This window comes from Pocillopora verrucosa, chromosome 7 (assembly GCF_036669915.1).
Source record: "Pocillopora verrucosa isolate sample1 chromosome 7, ASM3666991v2, whole genome shotgun sequence".
Taxonomy (NCBI): Eukaryota; Metazoa; Cnidaria; class Anthozoa; order Scleractinia; family Pocilloporidae; genus Pocillopora; species Pocillopora verrucosa.
The window spans coordinates 3,010,799-3,034,406 of NC_089318.1; the positions used below are offsets into that span (position 1 = coordinate 3,010,799).

Below are 23,608 nucleotides of genomic sequence, written 5' to 3' on the forward strand. Positions count from 1 at the left end.
TATAAGACAAAGTAGCTTTTCATCCCAAAACTTTCCTTGTCCGTTTTGTACCCACTCGCCCCTGCCCCCCCCCCCCCCCCCATTCCTTTCCCCTCCCTGCCCTATATTCCCTTTCCTTCCCTGTGCTCTGCTGGCAACAAAGAGGACGACTTCTGATCGACCCACTTTTCTGGGCTCGCGCAACATCCATTCCTTTTCTAGTCCTCTTTCAGTCACTTGGTTTCAACTCAAGATGAAGACGAGCGGCTCTGGGGACGAGAATGCGTAACACACTGTAGATGGCATACGTAAACGACACCGCGCGCGGGTGAAACACGCGAGAATGTATTGTTCTTCCTCGAGGACACGCGGTGCAACTCAGAACAGCTCTGCAGCGTAACACAATTTTGCCTCTGTTTGCTGTGATGAATCATCTTTGATTCAAATCAGTTTACCACAGATACCGGACTGACTTGATTATTTGACTTGGAGCGTCCCAGAGCTAAAATCGCCCTCTTCATATCTCTCTTGAGTAAAGCGTAAGCAACAGGGTTTAGGGCAGAATTTGCGATCAACAACAAATGTCGAATATACCATAACTCTTGAGATATCGAGCACAAATTAAAAACGGAACAAACAGAGGTGTAAAGATTTACAGAGTAACAAATAATGAAAAGGATGACAACGCAAACCACAACGTTGATGTTGTAATTTCTGCGTCTTTCTTCGCTAACGTGAATTCGAATCGTAGAAGATCTCAATTCCATAATCGATGAATGTTCAAGGTTTTCTGAGTTTCCTCTGCTCTTTCGCAAATTCCTCACAATGTGAACCATGCGAAACGTAAAGAAGGGAAGAGCGATGCATAAAACAAACTCAAACATCACCATAAACAGAGGAACAAGATATTTCGAGGCAATCTCCTTGTTTTTGAGATAAATTGGGGTGTAGATGCATACTCGGAATATTACCGGTATAAACCAGGCGGTCAATGCCAATATGGCGATTCGACCTAGTGTCAAGCATCTCTTATGTTTTAGTGGTGATGTAACAGCAATGTAACGATCTAAAGTTAATATAAAAAGGTTGCATACAGACGCGTAAAGAAATAACCATTGAATCGTTTTCCTCACAAACCAAACGTGTTCACTGCAAGAAAACCATTCTTTACACGCGTAAAACGGAGGAATGTACGTAAACCCTACAAATAAATCGGCGGTTGCTAGCGACAAAATAAACCAGTTCGGTTTCTTGCGAAGATGTCGTTTCGCTAAAATCAGATAGATGACGAGGGTATTTCCAGAAATCGCCACGGCAGTGAATAACCAGCCAAAAATCCAGTATAAATCTTCTGCCTCCATGCTCAAGAAACTCAAAAGACCGCGCGACTTAAATTCTGACCGGCCACAAAAAAACCTCGACGTGAGATCTTCGATAAGTATGAGAACGTGACAAAAAAAGGAACTCAATAAATGCTAGATATGGATTGTTTGGCGTTCAACTTTCAGCATTGTTTGAAGTAACTTGTTTAAGTTCTCCAATTTCCATTTTATTATGGTATTGTTATTCCAGTTCTTATTGTCTTTGACAGCTTTAAGGGATGTCCGGTATTGCTAATTCAAAGAAATCCGCTCTTTATTAAATTTCATATTGAATTGACTTTCTGATATGATTGCATGCAAAGTAAATGGCACACAAAGTGATACAATTTATTGTGAAAAGTTTCGCTTTATTTGGACTAAACACCATTGAAATAGATGAAAATCAATCGCGATTTCACGTTTAACCTCGTTCCTAATGGAGTTTCTTGGTAGAAACAAAGCCTGTTTACACAACGATTTGTATTTGAACAAAAACTGATACATTCGATTTCGTTTGAAAATAATTCTTCATCTATTTCAACCGCACACCCCGTTTCATTATATTCTAGTTTGAGAAACAATCCTGGCGGCGTATGAACATCTTAAGACTATAGATTTATATTTTTTGTCAACTTTGCAAAATCTAGGAAAGGTTTCCTTTTAAGTTTTGTAGCAATAAACCCAAAAAACAGAATTACGCTGATGGTGTCAAAAATTTGTTGAATTAATTCACTTCAATTTGTTTAAGCCTTAATTTAAACGACAATACTACTATCATACCATGTATAAAGAGATAGATAAGTAATTGAAAAGATAAAAAAAGAAAACAATTAAATCTTTTCAACTAAAAAAAAGTAGCTCAGAGTATATTACTCCCGATGAAAGTTGCAAAAATAGTACAATAATGTTTAAATATGAAAGTTTTTGTTTGAATTCAATTATAATCATAAACATTTTAATTAAAAACTTAATCATAACATAACTGTGTCAGTTTTGACTATATTTTTCATTCAACAGAACAAAGGTCTTCACACCTCTCCTCTATTACTTTGCTACTTTTGTCATACGTCAAATAAGCGCTTTTTAAGTTTCTACTACTTCAGTGCTGGTCAAGGGCTTAGTTTTCCTTACATGAAATAATTAACTGTACTGAAATTAATCAAACACGATTGGTACATTTTGGTCTTCTCGTTCTTAAGTGATCGAATTACTCTTCAGTTTCTGCTGTTTCACCGCTGGTCGAGGGCTTTGGTTCATCCTCTGGTTCATCTGTCTCCATGGTAATGTCTACGGCTCTCTCGCTTGGCAACAAAGCAGGGTCACGTGATGCTTCAATCGTCAGCAGGCCTTCCTTTGACAATCGTGACGACACCGAACCAAGAACTACGTCATTGGGCAGCACAATGCGGCGACTATAATCACGTGACCGGTAAACCTCGCCATCTTCCGATTTGTGTTTCCCACTGACACTTAACTCATTTCCGCGGATCTGTACCTTGATCTCCTCTGGCTTAAAGCCACTGACATCCAACTTAATTTCAAATTTCCCGTCATCCTCCTTCTCTTCCACCCGTTTTGAGCCCTCAACGACGAGGACACCGCCATCTTGGGTAGTGCGTGACGTCACGGTAGTTGGATCGATATCTTGTGGTAGTTTAAAGACTCTCTTGAACTCGCTTGTGTCAAATCCATCTTCTCTCTCTGAGCGATGCTGCCCATGTAAGGTCACCTTGTCGCTATCAACTTCGAGTGTGATGTCTTCCGGTTTGTACTGGTTTAGTGGGACAGAAGCGATCTTCACTGCTCCCTTGTGGGACTGTTGCTGTCTTTTACGGCAGTAAGGGTTGCCGACATCTTGTTCATATGCCAATGCGATCTCTCTCCACAGATTGTGGAAAAAGTCGAAACCTCCAGGCACTCCTTTGTAGTAACTGCAAAAAAGAAGAAAAGCAAAATTTTTAAAATGACATACGCAGAAAAAAAAAGGAGCATCTTTTAAGTGTATAAACAGGTAGAAATATTTTATTCTTATCTATTCGTAGCCGCGACTTCTCCAACGAAACTTCAGGAATACTCTCACAGACAATAATAATTAAGTATATTGGCACTTCCCTCGATATTGAATGATTCATTAGTGTTAGAAGATAGGTACATTACTCAAGCATAGATAAATAGATTTACCAAGGATCCACACTGAGATTTGTATTGAAATAGTTAGGAACTCACTTGCACGGATGATAAGCTGGAAATCTGAAAACGAGAGCCATATTTTTCCTCTGTTGAAATTTTTCTTTTGCTTCCTGTAGCTTGAAGTTACTTCTTTCTTGTAGGATCTCTGAAGTCTTCCTAAGAACTGTTGATCACTCGGCGAAAAGCGTCCATATATACTCGTGGCTTTTATTCTAGAACGATCCATCGTTGCTAAAATTAGGGGATTTGTCAGTGCCTCGTAAGAATGACTGGTTGCCTTTTTATTCTGACTCAGCAGCTCAAGCGCAAGGTAGAAATTTCCCGAAAATTCTAGAAAGTTTTTTAGCAGGAGCGAAATGGACACTGGGAGACATATGACGTCATTTTGCAATATGGCGGACAAGTAACAAGAATATTTCGTCGATCATGCTACGATTACAAAAGAATTTCTCTGCGAAAAAGTGCATAAAATTTTCTTTTGAGAAACTTTGGCTGGAGAAACATAAGTTAATTTTGTACGGCGCCTCCTAAACAACGAATAAGGTATTAAGGTCAGTGGCTTCTTTGTCCTGGAGTCTGTTTAGCTCCACGTACTTTATTTCAGGTTACCGGCGGCGTAGAAGGATTCATTGAGATGAAGGCTTTTGGTTTTGGGGCATTGTGGCGTGCCTGATAGTATTATTTTCCTGGTGAGGACACTCTTATGCCTGTGGGTCAAGTGGTGGCTGACATTTCGCCTGCGCCTCATGGAATCTTTTGCCAATAATTTTGCCATTTTGCAAGGTCATCATGAACATTTAGTATAACAACGTTCCCAGGCTGCGTGGGTTACACATTAGGCGGTGAGATAATTAAAAATGTAAAGTTATTTATGATGCTGTGGTATTTCATTATTAAGAAAGCACGGCAGCAAGGACAGCCGTCAGTTCGATTAATTCAATGCATGCTTGTCAAAAATGTTCACAGAATTTAAGCTGGAATATTCTTTCTAACTTTTTGAGAGTGTCAGGTCCTTTTTGATAAATTTCAAAATTTCATTACATTATTTTTGCTTTTGAAGTCAATGAAATATCTGAACCTGTGCAATCAGTAAAATTGCAAATTAAAGACAGGTAACTCAATATCTGTGGCCATAACATCAATATGCGTATTCCCCATACTGTTTTCTGTACAATTCCTAAGGTGCTGGCAAGAGGAATTTGTTTATCAATCAAGAGCTTTAGTGTATGATCATTTCATTTATTCTTGCTACCTAAATGTGTGATTTGGGGAGTGAGATTTTCGGAGAATTTAGAGGCTAGTCGCTCAAAGGGGTCTAAGGGTTAATAACTCAAAAGAGCATGAAAAATAAAAATATAGCCAAGTTTGATTTCAATGTGAGTTTTGCTAACTCTGTTTCACACAGATTTGGTAATCTTTACTATAATTTTATTTTTTGGGTGCGGCACGATGTTAAATAAGCATTTATAAAATGTTGAATTGGAATGAATCAATAAGATCCTTCTGGGATCATACAGATGCTTTGCTGACAGCTTATCCCCTCAACAGCTGCCACTTGAGGTCTGTTTAAGACAGTTTCAGAGAAGTTTCAATATTCCAATAAAATTCTGTGGATCCATTTGGATTTTTTTTAGTAATGCTGATCATATAGGGGAGGACTGGAGCTAAATATTTTGTCCAAGGTAATGACTTAATGACTTCCTTCTTCATTCTGTAGGTCTTTGGGAGACAAAAAACTTGGGTTGGATTTTGACACAAACATAAATTCCCTGTGTCATTTCTTGAACAAATTGTGATGGATTACTTGCTGAAATATGAGCAAGTCTTGCTTTCCAGTAGCAAATAAATTTAATGCCTTGTCTCTGTGACAGATTAAGTGGAATGTCACATTTAAGTTCTTTTGCCTTACCCTTAGTAGGACTTTCTGGATGAGACCAAGAAAACAATTATGATGTTTTCAAATATTTATTGCATAATTTCCTTCCCTAAAATAACTTTGAAACAGCCAAAAATAAGTTACATTTATGAAAATAAAGTGCACTGTTAATACTGAATAAAGGGGTAAGTTTCTAAATAATAACAGGGTAGTTAGGTATTATTATTAACTGACCCTAATCTGAACCCCATCACTTTGAGGAATGGCTAATGCTTGAAATGTCAGCTTTTAAGCTCTTTATGGTAGCCCCTCAGTTGATAATATTAAATTACCCTGTAATGTTGCTAACTTCATTTACAATGCTTTCATATTGTTTATTTCCCTTTGAAGTATACAATTCTAACAAAAGTTGTCAAATATGTAAAGTCAAACTAGATATGTTATTTGCATCATTTATAACCTTGATAAAAAACGATTTTCGTGAAACTTTTCTTGTCTGAATTAATCAACTGTACCAACATTTATCAATTAGTCATCTCTTTCGTACAAACTCGATCTACTCTAATTTGGTGTCTGCTGGTTCATCTCTGGTGGAGGGCTTCGGTTCATCCTCTGATTCATTTGTTTCCAGGAGGACATCAACCGCTCTCTCGCGCGGCAATAAGGCGGGGTCACGTGATGCTTCGACCATCAGCAGGCCTTCTTTTGACAAGCGTGATCTTACTGAACTGACGACGACGTCTTCAGGCAGCAGAACACGGTGACTGAAGCCACGTGACCGATTGGCCCTACCATCTTCTAATGTGCGTTTTCCACTGACAATTAATTCTTTTCCATGCAGCTGAATCTTTATCTCTTCTGGCTTAAAGCCACTGACATCCAACTTGGTCTCAAATTTTCCGTCATCCTCTTTCTCTTCCACGTGCTTTAAGCCCTCTATGATGAGGACGCTGCCATCTTGAGTAGTGCGTGACGTGACAGTAGTCGGATCGACATTTTGCGGAAGTGGAAAGACCCTCTTGAACTCCCAAGTGTTGAAATCATCTTCTCTCTCTATACGTTGCTTTCCATGTAGGGTTACCTTGTCGCTATCAACTTCAAGTGCGATGTTTTCAGGTTTGTAGTGCCTCAGTAGAAGAGACGCAATCTTTACCGTTCCCTCGTTAGACTGTTCGTGCCCCCAGTAGCCGACTTCTTGTTCATATGCCAAAGCCATCTGTCCCCATTGATCGTGGAAAAAGTCGAACCATCCAGGCTCTCGATTACTGTAACTGTAAGATAAAGAAAGGAATAAGTCATCGGAAACGCTCAAATACTTACGTGAGGGTGGCAAAGGATTCATAGGTGACATGTGATTAAGGTCAGAATATTGATATGTGACGCGTGAATTTTACAGAAAGGCGAGCGCGATTCGTGAAGTTATAAACCAGCGTGAGGCGTGGTTACCCTCCTGAAATATATGTCTTTTGCGGTAAAAACCTCAGGATTTGATGACACCTTGTACACAAGAAGAGAGATTTGAAGTTTTCCTTTAATATAATTGACGCGTTAATTTGTTTATAAAAGGTGTATTTGACGAGATCGGTACCCCCGCCTCACAACAGTGAATCTGTACCGAGTTTCATGAAATTGTATTCACATTTTACATGGATGCAGTACAGTTTAAGAAATAGACAATAATCTAAGATTTTACTGTAAGGCGTGCATGGGTCAAATTGTACTCTTACCGAAAGTAATCTACCTGGAAAATCGAACACAACTCTATGGAAAGATTAAAGTCCGTTATAATATAAATTCCACCTAAGCTAATCCCTTGCGAAAATTTATACCACAGTGAAAGCGGTCACTTTTTCCTTGATTTCCTCTTGCATTATCAAATATATCTATGTATGGATTTTTTTAAAAACTTACTTGCATTGTTGATAGGTCGGAAATGGGAAAGGAAAAGCCATGCTGTCTTATTTTTGAACTTCTTCTGTAGATACTTGACTTCTTGTTTCTTCCAGGACTTCTGGAAGTTTTGTAAATTGTTGATCGCTCCGCAAAGCTTCCCTTTTATATGCTTTGGACGATCTATGTCCACTGAATTTAAACTCTTTGTCAGTACTTCGTAATTATGACGGAAGACGAATTTATCCTGATACAATGTGACTGGACGAAAATGAGCATATTTTTAATTTTAACTGGAAAGAGCGTGTTGATTCTGGAAACTGAAAGACGTAAAGACGTAAAGAGACCTAAAATTGTTATATTAACATTTTATTATGCCCGAAAAAGATGCTGGGAACACCTGAAGTCATTTCCAAATCAACAACAACCTCGTGAATGCAGAGTGGTGGACATTCGAATTGCACGTCCAACAGGAATCTTTTCTTGTAAAAAGCCGATAACAAAGAAAATAATATGTACGTAAACCTAACAAAAAATCGGCGGTTGTCAGAGACAAAATAAACCAGTATGGTTTCTTACAAAGACGTTGTTTTGCTACAATCAGATAGAGGACAAGGGCATTGCTAGAAATAGCCACGGCAGGGAGAAACCAGCCAAAACTCTTGTTTAAATCTTTTGCCTCCATGCTCAGGAAACTCAAGAGACCGCGCGGCTTAATTGATTTTGACTGGTTAAAACAAACCTCGACTCGAGAAGTACGATTACGGGACAAACAAAAGTAAACTTAATAAATGCCAGATATAAGTTGTTTGTCGTCTAATTTTCAGCATTGTTTAAAGTAACTTACTTAAGTTTCTCCAATTTCCATTTCGTTATGGTATTATTATTCGATTTATATTATTATTGTTTTTGTCAGTACTTCGTAATTATGACGGAAGACGAATTTATCCTGAGACAATGTGACTGGACGGAAATGAGCATATTTTTAATTTTAACTGGAAAGAGCGAGTTGATTCTGGAAACTGAAAGACGTAAAGAGACCCAAAATTATAAAATTAACATTAATGCTCCCAAAAAAGATGCTGAGAAAAGCTGAAGTCATTCCAAAATCAACTACAACCTCATGAAGGCAAAATGGCGAAAATGCAAATTGCACTTTCAACAGCGATCTTTTCTTGTAAAAAACCCAAAATAACTAAAATAATATGTACGTAAACCTAACAAAAAAATCGGCGGTTGTCAGAGACAAAATTAACCAGTACAGTTTCTTGCAAAGACGTTGTTTTGCTACAATCAGATAGATGACAAGGGTATTGCTAGAAATCGCCACAGCAGGGAGAAACCAGCCTAAAGTACTGATCAAATCTTCTGCCTCCATGCTCAAGAAACTCAAGAGACCGCGCGGCTTAACTGGTTTTGACTGACTAAAACAAACCTCGACGTAAGATCTTCGAGAAGTACGAGTACGTGACAAACAAAAATAAACTTAGTAAATGCCAGATATGAGTTGTTTGTCGTTTAATTTTGAGCATTGTTTAAAGTAACTTGTTTAAGTTTCTCCAATTTCCATTTCATTATGGTATTGTTAGTCCAACCCTTATTGTCTTTGACAGTTTTAAGGGATGACTGGTATCGCTAATTCAAAGAAGTTCGCTCTTTATCAAATTTCATATTGAATGAAGTTTCCGAAATGATTGTATGCAGGGTACAAAGAGATACAAAGGTTATTGTGAAAAGTTGGGTTTCGTTTGGACTAAACACCATTAAATAGATGATCGCGATTTGTCGCTTAACCTCATTTCCAATGGAGTTTCTGGATGGAAACAAAGCCTGTTTACTCAACGATTTGTATAGGTAATCGCATGGGGCCGAGTAAAATTAAAGATTAATATCACGCGTGTTTTCAGAAGTTGCTGAAAACACAAGTGAGATTAATCCTCGATTTTACGAGGACCCATTGCGATTACTTGTTAATGAAATAGAGGCGAAAAATACTGAATTTATGAATGCGCTCTCGAGTAATCAGTCACAGGAAGCCATTTAATTTTGACAAAGAATCAATCGCCACAAACGCGCGAATGAGGTAAGTTTAAATTTTATTTTTGCACAAACATACCAGGGCATTGAAAACCAGGCCTGCTGACAAACTTTCAACTTTTTGGCAACAACTGCTCAATAGCATAAGCTGTTACTAGGCAACCTGAGGACCAATCGGCAGCAAGTAATTTTGCCCTCTTCACAAGCAAAATTAAGAAAAAATACCCTCTTCATTATTGACCAATCAGCATTCAGTTATTTTTCCCCCTATGTTATTAGGATATGAACAAAAACTAATACACGAGGTTTCGTTTGAATGTAATTTTTAATCTATCTCAACTGTGCGCCCCGTTTTCATTATATTTCAGTTTGAGAAACAATCTGGGTCGCCTATAAACAAATTAAGCAAATTCAAAGAACAGGTTTCCTTTCTAGTTTTGTAGCAATAAACCCAAAAACAGAAATACACTGATGGTTTTAAAATTTATTGAATTAATTCACTTCAATTGTCGAGGGCTTAATTTAAACGACAGTACTAATATCATACCATGTATAAAGAGATAGTTTTAGAATTGAAACAGAAAAAGATAACAAATATTTTCGACTAAAGAAAATTATAAGCTCAGAGTCTATTACTCCCGATAAAAATTGCAAAAATAATACAATAATATTTGAATATGAACGTTTTTGCTTCAATTCAATTATAATCATAAACATTTTAGTTAAAAACTTAATCATAATATAACTTTGTCAGTTTTGACTATATTTTTCATTGAACAGCACAAACTTGATCCTCATATCTCTCATCTGTTACGTTGCTACTTTTGTCATAAATCAAAGACGCGCTTTTTAAGTTTCTGCTATTTCAGTACTAGTTAAGGGCTTAGTTTTCCTTATATGAGATAATTAGCCGCAATAAAATTGATCAAATATGATTGGTACATTTTGGTCTTCTCGTTCTTAAAAGATGAAATTACTCCACAGTTTCTGCTGTTTCACCGCTAGTGGAGGGCTTTGGTTCATCCTCTGGTTCATCTGTCTCCATGGTAATGTCTATGGCTCTCTCGCTTGGCAACAAAGCAGGGTCACGTGATGCTTCAATCGTCAGGAGGCCGTCCTTTGAGAATCGCGACGACACCGAAGCAAGAACTATGTCATCAGGCAGCTCAATGCGGCGGCTATAATCACGTGACCGGTAAACCTCGCCATCTTTCGATTTGTGTTTCCCACTGACACTTAACTCATTTCCACGGATCTGTACCTTGATCTCCTCTGGCTTAAAGCCACTGACATCCAACTTAATTTCAAATTTCCCGCCATCCTCCTTCTCTTCCAGCCGTTTTGAGCCCTCAATGACGAGGGCGCCGCCATCTTGAGTAGTGCGTGACTTTACGGTAGTTGGATCGATATCTTGTGGTAGTTTAAAGACTCTCTTGAACTCGCTTGCGTCAAATCCATCTTCTCTCTCTGAGCGATGCTGCCCATGTAAGGTCACCTTGTCGCTATCAACTTTGAGTGTGATGTCTTCAGGTTTGAACTGGTTGAGCGGGACAGAAGCGATCTTCACTACTCCCTTGTGGGACTGTTGCTGTCTTTTACGGCAGTAAGGGTTGACCACTTCTTGTTCATATGCCGATGCGATCTCTCTCCACAGATCGTGGAAAAAGTCGAGCCCTCCAGGCGCAGGCACGCGGTTGTAGTAACTGCAACACCGAAGAAAAGCAAAATTTTTAAGATGATAGTCGAAAAAAAACACTCCCACATCTCTTAAGTGTCTAAACAGGTAGAAATATTTTATTCTTATCTATTCGTAGCCGCGGCTTCTCCAACGAAACTTCAGGAATACTCTCACAGACAATAATATTTAAGGATATTGGTATTTCCCTCGATATTGAATGATTCATTAGTGATAGAAGATAGATACATTACTCAAGCATAGATAAATAGATTTACCAAGGATCTACACTGAGATTTGTATCGAAATAATTAGGAACTCACTTGCACGGATGATAAGCTGGAAATCTGAAAACGAGAGCCATATTTTTCCTCTGTTGAAATTTTTCTTTTGCTTCCTGTAGTTTGTAGTTACTTCTTTCTTCTTGGATCTCTGAAGTCTTCTTAAGAACTGTTGATCACTCGGCGAAAAGCGTCCATATATACTCGTGGCTTTTATTCTAGAACGATCCATCGTTGCTAAAATTAGGGGACTTGTCAGTGCCTCGTAAGAATGACTGGTTGCCTTTTTATCCTGACTCAGCAGCTCAAGCGCAAGGTAGAAATTTCCCGAAAATTCTAGAAAGTTTTTTAGCAGGAGCGAAATGGACACTGGGAGACATATGACGTCATTTTGCAATATGGCGGACAAGTAACAAGAATATTTCGTCGATCATGCTACGATTACAAAAGAATTTCTCTGCGAAAAAGTGCATAAAATTTTCTTTTGAGAAACTTTGGCTGGAGAAACATAAGTAAGTTTTGTACGGCGCCTCCTAAACAACGAATAAGGTATTAAGGTCAGTGGCTTCTTTGTCCTGGAGTCTGTTTAGCTCCACGTACTTTATTTCAGGTTACCGGCGGCGTAGAAGGATTCATTGAGATGAAGGCTTTTGGTTTTGGGGCATTGTGGTGTGCCTGATAGTATTATTTTCCTGGTGAGGACACTCTTATGCCTGTGGGTCAAGTGGTGGCTGACATTTCGCCTGCGCCTCATGGAATCTTTTGCCAATAATTTTGCCATTTTGCAAGGTCATCATGAACATTTAGTATAACAACGTTCCCAGGCTGCGTGGGTTACACATTAGGCGGTGAGATAATTAAAAATGTAAAGTTATTTATGATGCTGTGGTATTTCATTATTAAGAAAGCACGGCAGCAAGGACAGTCGTCAGTTCGATTAATTCAATGCATGCTTATCAAAAATGTTCACAGAATTTAAACTGGAATATTCTTTCTAACTTTTTGAGAGTGTCAGGTCCTTTTTGATAAATTTCAAAATTTCATTACATTATTTTTGCTTTTGAAGTCAATGAAATATCTGAACCTGTGCACCCAGTAAAATTGCAAATTAAAGGCAGGTAACTCAATGTCTGTGGCCATAACATCAATATGCATATTCCCCATACTGTTTTCTGTACAATTCCTAAGGTGCTGGCAAGAGGAATTTGTTTATCAATCAAGAGCTTTAGTTTATGATCATTTCCTTTATTCTTGCTACCTAAATGTGTGATTTGGGGAGTGAGATTTTCGGAGAATTTACAGGCTAGTCACTCAAAGGGGTCTAAGGGTTAATAACTCAAAAGAGCATGAAAAATAAAAATGTAGCCAAGTTTGATTTTAATGTGAGTTTTGCTAACTCTGTTTCACACAGGGTATGGTAATCTTTTCTATAATTTAATTTTTTTGGGTATGTCAAGATGTAAAATAAGCATTTATAAAATGTTGAATTGGAATGAATTGAAAAGATCCTTCTGGGATCATACAGATGCTTTGCTGACAGCCTATCCCCTCAACAGCTGCCACTTGAGGTCTGTTTAAGACAGTTTCAGAGAAGCTTCAATATTCCAATAAAATTCTGTGGATCCATTCGGATTTTTTTTAGTAATGCTGATCATATAGGGGAGGACTGGAGCTAAATATTTTGTCCAAGGTAATGACTTAATGACTTCCCTCTTCATTCTGTAGGTCTTTGGGAGACAAAAACTTGGGGTGGATTTTGACACAAACATAAATTCCCTGTGTCATTTCTAGAACAAATTGTGATGGATTACTTGCTGAAATATGAGCAAGTCTTGCTTTCCAGTAGCAAATAAATTTAATGCCCTGTCTCTGTGACAGATTAAGTGGAATGTTACATTTAAGTTCTTTTGCCTTACACTTAGAAGGACTTTCTGAATGAGACCAAGAAAACAATTATGATGTTTTCAAATATTTATTGCATAATTTCCTTCCCTAAAATAACTTTGAAACAGCCAAAAATAAGTTACATTTATGAAAATAAAGTGCACTGTTAATACTGAATAAAGGGGTAAGTTTCTAAATAATAACAGGGTAGTTAGGTATTATTATTAACTGACCCTAATCTGAACCCCATCACTTTGAGGAATGGCTAATGCTTGAAATGTCAGCTTTTAAGCTCTTTATGGTAGCCCCTCAGTTGATAATATTAAATTACCCTGTAATGTTGCTAACTTCATTTACAATTCTTTCATATTGTTTATTTCCCTTTGAAGTATATAATTCTAACAAAAGTTGTCAAATATGTAAAGTCAAACTAGATATGTTATTTGCATCATTTATAACCTTGATAAAAAACGATTTTCATGAAACTTTTCTTGCCTGAATTAATCAACTGTACCAACATTTATCAATTAGTCATCTCTTTCGTACAAACTCGATCTACTTTAATTTGGTGTCTGCTGGTTCATCTCTGGTGGAGGGCTTCGGTTCATCCTCTGATTCATTTGTTTCCAGGAGGACATCAACCGCTCTCTCGCGTGGCAATAAGGCGGGGTCACGTGATGCTTCGACCATCAGCAGGCCTTTTGACAAGCGTGATCTTACTGAACTGACGACGACGTCTTCAGGCAGCAGAACACGGTGACTGAAGCCACGTGACCGATTGGCCCCACCATCTTCTAATGTGCGTTTTCCACAGACAATTAACTCTTTTCCATGCAGCTGAATCTTTATCTCTTCTGGCTTAAAGCCACTGACATCCAACTTGGTCTCAAATTTTCCGTCATCCTCTTTCTCTTCCACGTGCTTTAAGCCCTCTATGATGAGGACGCTGCCATCTTGAGTAGTGCGTGACGTGACAGTAGTCGAATCGACATTTTGCGGAAGTGGAAAGACCCTCTTGAACTCGTATGTGTTGAATCCATTTTCTCTCTCTATACGTTGCTTTCCATGAAGGGTTACCTTGTCGCTATCAACTTCAAGTGCGATGTTTTCAGGTTTGTAGTGCCTCAGTAGAAGAGACGCAATCTTTACCGTTCCCTCGTTAAACTGTTCGTGCCCCCAGTAGCCGACTTCTTGTTCATATGCCAAAGCCATCTGCCTCCATAGCTCGTGGAAAAAGTCGAACCATCCAGGCTCTCGATTATTGTAACTGTAAGATAAGGAAAGGAATAAGTCATCGGAAACGCTGAAATACTTACGTGAGGGTGGCAAAGGAGTCATAGGTGACATGTGATTAAGGTCAGAATATTGATATGTGACGCGTGAATTTTACAGAAAGGCGAGCGCGATTCGTGAAGTTATAAACCAGCGTGAGGCAAGGTTACCCTCCTGAAATATATGTCTTTTGCGGTAAAAAGCTCAGGATTTGATGACACCTTGTACACAAGAAGAGAGATTTGAAGTTTTCCTTTAATATAATTGACGCGTTAATTTGTTTATAAAAGGTGTATTTGACGAGATCGGTACCCCCGCCTCACAACTGTGAATGTGTACCAAGTTTCATGAAATTGTATTCACTTTCTACATGGATGTATTACAGTTTAAGAAATAGACGATAATCTAAGATTTTACTGTAAGGCGTGCATGGGTCAAATTGTACTCTTACCGAAAGTAATCTACCCGGAAAATCGAACACAACTCTATGGAAAGATTAAAGCCTGTTATAGTATAAATTCCACCTAAGCTAATCCCTTGCGAAAATTTATACAACTTATACCACGGTCACTTTTTCCTTGATTTCCTCTTGCATTATCAAATATATCTATGTATGAATTTTTTTAAAAACTTACTTGCATTGTTGATAGGTCGGAAATGGGAAAGGAAAAGCCATGCTGTCTTATTTTTGAACTTCTTCTGTAGATACTTGACTTCTTGTTTCTTCCAGGACTTCTGGAAGTTTTGTAAATTGTTGATCGCTCCGCAAAGCTTCCCTTTTATATGCTTTGGACGATCTATGTCCACTGAATTTAAACTCTTTGTCAGTACTTCGTAATTATGACGGAAGACGAATTTATCCTGATACAATGTGACTGGACGAAAATGAGCATATTTTTAATTTTAACTGGAAAGAGCGAGTTGATTCTGGAAACTGAAAGACGTAAAGACGTAAAGAGACCTAAAATTGTTATATTAACATTTTATTATGCCCGAAAAAGATGCTGGGAACACCTGAAGTCATTTCCAAATCAACAACAACCTCGTGAATGCAGAGTGGTGGACATTCGAATTGCACGTCCAACAGGAATCTTTTCTTGTAAAAAGCCGATAACAAAGAAAATAATATGTACGTAAACCTAACAAAAAATCGGCGGTTGTCAGAGACAAAATAAACCAGTACGGTTTCTTACAAAGACGTTGTTTTGCTACAATCAGATAGAGGACAAGGGCATTGCTAGAAATAGCCACGGCAGGGAGAAACCGGCCAAAACTCTTGTTTAAATCTTTTGCCTCCATGCTCAGGAAACTCAAGAGACCGCGCGGCTTAATTGATTTTGACTGGTTAAAACAAACCTCGACTCGAGAAGTACGATTACGGGACAAACAAAAGTAAACTCAATAAATGCCAGATATAAGTTGTTTGTCGTCTAATTTTCAGCATTGTTTAAAGTAACTTACTTAAGTTTCTCCAATTTCCATTTCGTTATGGTATTATTATTCGATTTATATTATTATTGTTTTTGTCAGTACTTCGTAATTATGACGGAAGACGAATTTATCCTAAGACAATGTGACTGGACGGAAATGAGCATATTTTTAATTTTAACTGGAAAGAGCGAGTTGATTCTGGAAACTGAAAGACGTAAAGAGACCCAAAATTATAAAATTAACATTAATGCTCCCGAAAAAGATGCTGAGAAAAGCTGAAGTCATTCCAAAATCAACAACAACCTCATGAAGGCAAAATGGCGAAAATGCAAATTGCACTTTCAACAGCGATCTTTTCTTGTAAAAAACCCAAAATAACTAAAATAATATGTACGTAAACCTAACAAAAAAATCGGCGGTTGTCAGAGACAAAATTAACCAGTACAGTTTCTTGCAAAGACGTTGTTTTGCTACAATCAGATAGATGACAAGGGTATTGCTAGAAATCGCCACAGCAGGGAGAAACCAGCCTAAAGTACTGATCAAATCTTCTGCCTCCATGCTCAAGAAACTCAAGAGACCGCGCGGCTTAACTGGGTTTGACTGACTAAAACAAACCCCGACGTAAGATCTTCGAGAAGTACGAGTACGTGACAAACAAAAATAAACTTAGTAAATGCCAGATATGAGTTGTTTGTCGTTTAATTTTCAGCACTGTTTAAAGTAACTTGTTTAAGTTTCTCCAATTTCCATTTCATTATGGTATTGTTAGTCCAACCCTTATTGTCTTTGACAGTTTTAAGGGATGACTGGTATCGCTAATTCAAAGAAGTTCGCTCTTTATCAAATTTCATATTGAATGAAGTTTCCGAAATGATTGTATGCAGGGTACAAAGCGATACAAAGGTTATTGTGAAAAGTTGGGTTTCGTTTGGACTAAACACCATTAAATAGATGAGAATCAATCGCGATTTGTCGCTTAACCTCATTTCCAATGGAGTTTCTGGATGGAAACAAAGCCTGTTTACTCAACGATTTGTATAGGTAATCGCATGGGGCCGAGTAAAATTAAAGATTAATATCACGCGTGTTTTCAGAAGTTGCTGAAAACACAAGTGAGATTAATCCTCGATTTTACGAGGACCCATTGCGATTACTTGTTAATGAAATAGAGGCGAAAAATACTGAATTTATGAATGCGCTCTTGAGTAATCAGTCACAGGAAGCCATTTAATGTTGACAAAGAATCAATCGCCACAAACGCGCGAATGAGGTAAGTTTAAATTTTATTTTTGCACAAACATACCAGGGCATTGAAAACCAGGCCTGCTGACAAACTTTCAACTTTTTGGCAACAACTACTCGATAGCATAAGCTGTTGCTAGGCAAACCGAGGACCAATCGGCAGCAAGTAATTTTGCCCTCTTCACAAGCAAAATTAAGAAAAAATACCCTTTTCATTATTGACCAATCAGCATTCAGTAATTTTTCCCCCTATGTTATTAGGATATGAACAAAAACTAATACACGAGGTTTCGTTTGAATGTAATTTTTCATCTATCTCAACTGCGCGCCCCGTTTTCATTATATTTCAGTTTGAGAAACAATCTGGGTCGCCTATAAACAAATTAAGCAAATTCAAAGAAAAGGTTTCCTTTCTAGTTTTGTAGCAATAAACCCAAAAACAGAAATACACTGATGGTTTTAAAATTTATTGAATTAATTCACTTCAATTGTCGAGGGCTTAATTTAAACGACAGTACTAATATCATACCATGTATAAAGAGATAGTTTTAGAATTGAAACAGAAAAAGATAACAATTAAATATTTTCGACTAAAAAAAATAATAAGCTCGGAGTCTATTACTCCCGATAAAAATTACAAAAATAATACAATAATATTTGAATATGAACGTTTTTGCTTCAATTCAATTATAATCATAAACATTCTAGTTGAAAACTTAATCATAATATAACTTTGTCAGTTTTGACTATATTTTTCATTGAACAGAACAAAGATCCTTATATCTCTCATCTGTGACGTTGCTACTTTTGTCATAAATCAAAGACGCGCTTTTTAAGTTTCTGCTATTTCAGTACTAGTTAAGGGCTTAGTTTTCCTTACATGAAAAAATTAGCGGCAATAAAATTGATCAAATACGATTGGTACATTTTGGTCTTGTCGTTCTTAAAAGATGAAATTACTCCACAGTTTCTGCTGTTTCACCGCTGGTGGAGGGCTTTGGCTCATCCTCTGGTTCATCTGTCTCCATGGTAATGTCTACGGCTCTCTCGCTTGGCAACAAAGCAGGGTCACGTGATGCTTCAATCGTCAGCAGGCCTTCCTTTGACAATCGCGACGACACCGAAGCAAGAACTATGTCATCAGGCAGCTCAATGCGGCGGCTATAATCACGTGACCGGTAAACCTCGCCATCTTCGGATTTGTGTTTCCCATTGACACTTAACTCGTTTCCACGGATCTGTACCTTGATCTCCTCTGGCTTAAAGCCACTGACATCCAGCTTAATTTCAAATTTCCCGTCATCCTCCTTCTCTTCCAGCCGTTTTGAGCCCTCAATGACGAGGGCGCCGCCATCTCGGGTAGTGCGTGACGTCACGGTAGTCGGATCGATATCTTGTGGTAGTTTAAAGACTGTCTTGAACTCGCTTGTGTCAAATCCATTTTCCCTCTCTGAGCGATGCTGCCCATGTAAGGTCACCTTGTCGCTATCAACTTCAAGTGTGATATCTTCAGGTTTGAACTGGTTCAACGGGACAGAAGCGATCTTCACTACTCCCTTGTGGGACTGTTGCTGTCTTTTACGGCAGTAAGGGTTGGCCACTTCTTGTTCACATGCCGATGCGATCTCTCTCCACAGATCGTGGAAAAAGTCGAGCCCTCCAGGCACGCGGTTGTAGTAACTGCAACACGGAAGAAATCAAAATTTTTAATATGATAGTCGGAAAAAAAAAAACACTCGCGCATCTCTTAAGTGTCTAAACAGGTAGAAATATGTTACTCTTATCTATTCGTAGCCGTGGCTTTTCCAACGAAACTTCAGGAATACTCTCACAGACAATAATAATTAAGGATATTGGCACTTGCCTCGATATTGAATGATTCATTAGTGTTAGGAGATAGATACATTACTCAAGCATAGATAAATAAGTTTACCGAGGATCTACACTGATATTTGTGTTGAAATAGTTAGGAACTCACCTGCACGGATGATAAACTGGAAATCTGAAAACGAGAGCCATATTTTTCCTCTGTTGAAATTTTTCTTTTGCTTCCTGTAGTTTGTAGTTACTTCTTTCTTCTTGGATCTCTGAAGTCTTCTTAAGAACTGTTGATCACTCGGCTAAAAGCGTCCATATATACTCGTGGCTTTTATTCTAGAAGGATCCATCGTTGCTAAAATTAGAGGACTTGTCAGTGCCTCGTAAGAATGACTGGTTGCCTTTTCATCCTGACACAGCAGCTCAAGCGCAAGGTAGAAATTTCCCGAAAATTCTAGAAAATTTGTTAGCAGGAGTGAAATGGACGCTGGGAGAGGTATGACGTCATTTTGCAATATGGCGGACATGTGGGAAGAATATTTCGTCGATCTTGCTGCGATTACAAAAGAATTTGTCTGCGAAAAAGTGCATAAAATTTTATTTTAGAGAAAATTTGGCTTGATAAACATCAGTAACTTTTTTAACGGCGTCCCCTACGCCACAAATAAGGTATTAAGGTCAGTGGCTTCACTTTCTTGGAGTCTGTTTAGCTCTACTTACTTTATTTTAAGTTAGCGGCGGCGTACAAAGATTCATTGAGATGAAGGCTTTTGGTTTGGGGGCATTGTGGTGTGCCTGATAGTGTTATTTTTCTGGTGAGGACACTCTTATGCCTGTGGGCCAAGTGGTGGCTGACATTTCGCCTCACACACGATTAAATTATAGCTGTGCGCCTCATTGAATCTTTTGCCAATTATTTTGCCATTTTGCTTGTTCATCATAAACATTTAGTATGGTAACGTTGTCAGGATGCGTGGGTTACGCATTAGGGGATGAGATAATTAGAAAGGTAAAGTTATGATGCTGCGGTATTTCATTATTAATAGAGCATAGCAGCAAGGACAGTCATCTGTTCGATGAATTCAATGTATGACAGTCAAAAATGTCTAACTTTATGAGTGTCAGGTGGTTTTTGAGAAATTTCAAAGTTATGATGGTTTTGAAGTCAATGAAATATCTGAACCTGCACACTCAGTAAAACTGCAAATTAAAGGCAGGCAACTTAATATCTGTGGCCATAACATCAATATGCATATTGTCCATACTGTTTTCTATACAATTCCTAAGGTGCTGGGGAGAGGAATTTGTTTAACAATCAAGAGCTTTAGTTTGTGATCATTTCCTTTATTCTTGTGACTGAATGTGTGATTTGGGGAGTGAGATTTTAGGAGAATTTAGATGCTGGACACTCTAAGGGGTCTGAGGGTTAATAAGTGAAAAGAGCATAAACAATAAAGATCAATTCAAGGTTGATTTCAATGTGTGTTTTGCTAACTCTGTTTCACAGGAGGTGTGGTAATCTTTACTATGATTTAATTTTTTTTGTTTTGACAAGATGTTAATAAGCATTTATAAAATGTTGGATTGGAATGAATTTGTTAGATTCTTTTGGGATCATACTGATGCTTTGCTGACAGCTTATCCCCCAACAGCTGCCACTTGAGGTCTGTTTAAGACAGTTTCACAGAAGTTTCACAAAGTTTCAATATTCTGATAAAATTCTGTGGATGCACTTATATTGTATTAGTAATGCAGATGATTTAGGGGAGGACTGGAGCTAAATATTTTGTCCAAGGTAATGACTTAATGACTTCCCTATTCATTCTGTAGGTCTATAGGTGACAAACAGTTTGGGATGGATTTTGACACAAACATAAATTCCTTGTGTCATTTCTTGAACAAATTGTGGTGGGTTACTTGCTGAAATACGAGCAAGTCTTGCTTTCCAGTAGCAAATAAATTTAATGCCCTGTCTCTGTAACAGATTAAGTGGAATGTCACATTTAAGTTCTTTTGCCTTGAGACCCTACACTCTAAGTGGGACTTTCTGGATGAGACCAAGAAAACAATTTTGATGTTTTCAAATATTTATTGCATAATCTCCTTCCCTAAAATAACTTTAAAACAGCCACTGTTAAAACCGAGTAAAGGGGTAAGTTTGTAAAGAATCTGTAATGCTGTGTCAGTGGGAATAATAACAGGGTAATTAGGTATTATTATTAACCGACCCTAACCATTACTTTGAGGAACGGCTAATGCTTGAAATGTCAGCTTTTAAGCTCTTTATGGTAGCCACTCAGTTGATAATACTAAACTACCCTGTTATGTTGCTAACTTCATTTACAATTCTTTCATATGCTTTTTTCCTTTGAAGTATATAATTCTAACAAAAGTTGTCAAATATGTAAAGTCAAACTAGATATGTTATTTGCATCATTTATGACCTTGATAAAAAACGATTTTCATGAAACTTTTCTTGCCTGAATTAATCAACTGTACCAACATTTATCAATAAGATTCATATACCATGTCATCTCTTTCTTACAAACTCGATCTACTCTAATTTGGTGTCTGCTGGTTCATCTCTGGTGAAGGGCTTCGGTTCATCCTCTGTTTCATTTGTCTCCAGGAGGACATCAACCGCTCCGGCTCTCGCGCGGCAATAAGGCGGGGTCACGTGATGCTTCGACCATCAGCAGGCCTTCTTTTGACAAGCGTGATCTTACTGAACTGACGACGACGTCTTCAGGCAGCAGAACACGGTGACTGAAGCCACGTGACCGATTGGCCCCACCATCTTCTAATGTGCGTTTTCCACAGACAATTAACTCTTTTCCATGCAGCTGAATCTTTATCTCTTCTGGCTTAAATCCACTGACATCCAACTTGGTCTCAAATTTTCCGTCATCCTCTTTCTCTTCCACTCGCTTTAAGCCCTCTATGACGAGGACGCCGCCATCTTGAGTAATGCGTGACGTGACAGTAGTCGGATCGACATTTTGCGGAAGTGGAAAGACCCTCTTGAACTCGCATGTGTTGAATCCATCTTCTCTCTCTGAATGGTGCTTTCCATGTAGGGTTACCTTGTCCCTATCAACTTCAAGTGCGATGTTTTCAGGTTTGAAGTGCCTCAGTAGAACAGACGCAATCTTCACGGTTCCCTTGTGCACCCAGTAGCCGACTTCTTGTTGATATGCCAAAGCCATCTGTCTCCATAGCTCGTGGAAAAAGGCGAACCATCCAGGCTCTCGATTATTGTGGCTGTAAGATAAAGAAAGGAATAAGTCATCGAAAACGCACAAATACTTACGTGAGGGTGACAAAGGATTCATAGGTGACATGTGATTAAGGCCAGAATATTGATATATGATGCGTGAATTTTACAGAAAGGCGAGCGCGATTCGTGAAGTTATAAACCAGCGTGAGGCGTGATTACCCTCCTGAAATATACGTTTTTTCGGTAAAAAGCTCAGGATTTCATGACACCTTGTACACAAGAAGAGAGATTTGAAGTTTTCCTTTAATATACTTGACGCGTTAATTTGTTTATAAAAGGTGTATTTGACGAGATCGGTACCCCCGCCTCACAACAGTGAATGTGTACCAAGTTTCATGAAATTGTATTCACATTTTACATGGATGTAGTACAGTTTAAGAAATAGATGATAATCTAAGATTTACTGTAAGGCGTGCATGGGTCAAATTGTACTCTAATCGAAAGTACTCTACCCGGAATATCAAAAACTCTACTATGGAAAGATTAAAGTCGGTTATGATATAAATTCCACGGCAGCTAAGCCCTTGCGAAATTTGGACCACAGTGAAAGCGGTCACTTTTTCCTTGATTTCCTCTTGCATTATCAAATATATCTATATATGGATTTTTTTAAAACTTACTTGCGTTGTTGATAGGTTGGAAATGGGAAAGGAAAAGCCATGCCTTCATATTTTTGAACTTCTGTAGATACTTGACTTCTTGTTTCTTTCAGGACTTCTGGAAGTTTGCTAAATTGTTGATCGCTCCACAAAGCTTCCCTTTTATATGCTTTGGACGATCTGTCTCCAATAAATTTAAACTCTTTGTCAGTACTTCGTTATTATGACGGAAGACGAATTTATCCTGACACAATGTGACTGGACGAAAATGAGTATATTTTTAATTTTAACTAGAAAGAGCGAGTTGATTCTGGAAACTGAAAGACGCAAAGACGTAAAGAGACCTAAAATTGTTATATTAACATTTTATTATGCCCGAAAAAGATGCGGGAAAACCTGAAGTCATTTCCAAATCCACAACAACTTCGTGAATGCAGAGTGGTGGACATTCGAATTGCACGTCCAACAGCGATCTTTTCTTGTAAAAAGCCGATAACAAAGAAAATAATATGTACGTAAACCTTACAAAAAAATCGGCGGTTGTCAGAGACAAAATAAACCAGTACGGTTTCTTACAAAGACGTCATTTTGCTACAATCAGATAGATGACAAGGGTATTGCTAGAAATCGCCACGGCAGGGAGAAACCGGCCAAAACTCTTGTTTAAATCTTTTGCCTCCATGCTCAGGAAACTCAAGCGACCGCGCGGCTTAATTGATTTTGACTGGTTAAAACAAACCTCGACTCGAGAAGTACGAGTACGGGAGAAACAAAAATAAACTCAATAAATGCC

General features: G+C 38.2%; 7 protein-coding genes across 8 annotated transcripts; all 7 read right to left on the minus strand.

The window, feature by feature from the left end:
- Positions 1-133: 133 nt before the first annotated feature.
- LOC131784549 (histamine H2 receptor-like) lies at positions 134-1,350 on the minus strand. The gene has a single exon (XM_059101371.2). It carries the CDS (start codon positions 1,338-1,340, stop codon positions 426-428), a length of 915 nt encoding a protein of 304 aa, XP_058957354.2. The 5' UTR covers positions 1,341-1,350; the 3' UTR covers positions 134-425.
- Positions 1,351-1,632: 282 nt separating this feature from the next.
- LOC131784550 (uncharacterized) lies at positions 1,633-3,690 on the minus strand. The gene is made up of 2 exons (XM_059101372.2): positions 3,567-3,690; positions 1,633-3,271 (listed from the first exon to the last, which is right to left on the minus strand). The coding sequence occupies exons 1-2, from the start codon at positions 3,605-3,607 to the stop codon at positions 2,548-2,550; spliced, it is 765 nt and encodes a 254-aa protein (XP_058957355.2). The 5' UTR covers positions 3,608-3,690; the 3' UTR covers positions 1,633-2,547.
- A 1,840-nt stretch (positions 3,691-5,530) lies between these two features.
- LOC131784579 (alpha-crystallin B chain-like) lies at positions 5,531-7,474 on the minus strand. Of its 2 annotated transcripts, none has more exons than XM_059101399.2 (2): positions 7,318-7,474; positions 5,531-6,671 (listed from the first exon to the last, which is right to left on the minus strand). In XM_059101399.2, the coding sequence occupies exons 1-2, from the start codon at positions 7,356-7,358 to the stop codon at positions 5,963-5,965; spliced, it is 750 nt and encodes a 249-aa protein (XP_058957382.2). In that variant the 5' UTR covers positions 7,359-7,474; the 3' UTR covers positions 5,531-5,962. The 2 variants fall into 2 exon arrangements, with proteins under 2 accessions (XP_058957382.2, XP_058957381.2); XM_059101398.2 differs by having other exon boundaries at positions 5,537-6,677.
- Positions 7,475-9,899: 2,425 nt separating this feature from the next.
- Positions 9,900-11,440, minus strand: LOC131784568 (uncharacterized). Its single transcript, XM_066169890.1, has 2 exons — positions 11,332-11,440; positions 9,900-11,036 (listed from the first exon to the last, which is right to left on the minus strand). The coding sequence occupies exons 1-2, from the start codon at positions 11,370-11,372 to the stop codon at positions 10,307-10,309; spliced, it is 771 nt and encodes a 256-aa protein (XP_066025987.1). The 5' UTR covers positions 11,373-11,440; the 3' UTR covers positions 9,900-10,306.
- Positions 11,441-13,047: 1,607 nt separating this feature from the next.
- Positions 13,048-15,419, minus strand: LOC131784593 (uncharacterized). Its single transcript, XM_059101418.2, has 2 exons — positions 15,081-15,419; positions 13,048-14,440 (listed from the first exon to the last, which is right to left on the minus strand). Exons 1-2 carry the CDS (start codon positions 15,119-15,121, stop codon positions 13,729-13,731), a joined length of 753 nt encoding a protein of 250 aa, XP_058957401.2. The 5' UTR covers positions 15,122-15,419; the 3' UTR covers positions 13,048-13,728.
- Positions 15,420-17,625: 2,206 nt separating this feature from the next.
- Positions 17,626-19,214, minus strand: LOC131784559 (uncharacterized). The gene is made up of 2 exons (XM_059101380.2): positions 19,100-19,214; positions 17,626-18,801 (listed from the first exon to the last, which is right to left on the minus strand). Exons 1-2 carry the CDS (start codon positions 19,138-19,140, stop codon positions 18,078-18,080), a joined length of 765 nt encoding a protein of 254 aa, XP_058957363.2. The 5' UTR covers positions 19,141-19,214; the 3' UTR covers positions 17,626-18,077.
- Positions 19,215-20,923: 1,709 nt separating this feature from the next.
- LOC131784555 (uncharacterized) lies at positions 20,924-22,949 on the minus strand. The gene is made up of 2 exons (XM_059101377.2): positions 22,837-22,949; positions 20,924-22,200 (listed from the first exon to the last, which is right to left on the minus strand). The coding sequence occupies exons 1-2, from the start codon at positions 22,875-22,877 to the stop codon at positions 21,576-21,578; spliced, it is 666 nt and encodes a 221-aa protein (XP_058957360.2). The 5' UTR covers positions 22,878-22,949; the 3' UTR covers positions 20,924-21,575.
- Between the last annotated feature and the right edge of the window lie 659 nt (positions 22,950-23,608).

Excerpts from the sequence above, each read along its gene's own strand:
- LOC131784549 (XM_059101371.2), bottom strand. The coding sequence starts at position 1,340 with ATGGAGGCAGAAGATTTATACTGGATTTTTGGCTGGTTATTCACTGCC.
- LOC131784550 (XM_059101372.2), bottom strand. The coding sequence starts at position 3,607 with ATGGCTCTCGTTTTCAGATTTCCAGCTTATCATCCGTGCAA. Across the intron at positions 3,272-3,566 it reads CCAGCTTATCATCCGTGCAA|TTACTACAAAGGAGTGCCTG; the intron begins GTGAGTTCCTAA and ends TCTTTTTTGCAG.
- LOC131784579 (XM_059101398.2), bottom strand. The coding sequence starts at position 7,358 with ATGGCTTTTCCTTTCCCATTTCCGACCTATCAACAATGCAA. Across the intron at positions 6,678-7,317 it reads CCGACCTATCAACAATGCAA|TTACAGTAATCGAGAGCCTG; the intron begins GTAAGTTTTTAA and ends TTTATCTTACAG.
- LOC131784568 (XM_066169890.1), bottom strand. The coding sequence starts at position 11,372 with ATGGCTCTCGTTTTCAGATTTCCAGCTTATCATCCGTGCAA. Across the intron at positions 11,037-11,331 it reads CCAGCTTATCATCCGTGCAA|TTACTACAACCGCGTGCCTG; the intron begins GTGAGTTCCTAA and ends TCGGTGTTGCAG.
- LOC131784593 (XM_059101418.2), bottom strand. The coding sequence starts at position 15,121 with ATGGCTTTTCCTTTCCCATTTCCGACCTATCAACAATGCAA. Across the intron at positions 14,441-15,080 it reads CCGACCTATCAACAATGCAA|TTACAATAATCGAGAGCCTG; the intron begins GTAAGTTTTTAA and ends CTTATCTTACAG.
- LOC131784559 (XM_059101380.2), bottom strand. The coding sequence starts at position 19,140 with ATGGCTCTCGTTTTCAGATTTCCAGTTTATCATCCGTGCAG. Across the intron at positions 18,802-19,099 it reads CCAGTTTATCATCCGTGCAG|TTACTACAACCGCGTGCCTG; the intron begins GTGAGTTCCTAA and ends TCCGTGTTGCAG.
- LOC131784555 (XM_059101377.2), bottom strand. The coding sequence starts at position 22,877 with ATGGCTTTTCCTTTCCCATTTCCAACCTATCAACAACGCAA. Across the intron at positions 22,201-22,836 it reads CCAACCTATCAACAACGCAA|CCACAATAATCGAGAGCCTG; the intron begins GTAAGTTTTAAA and ends TTTATCTTACAG.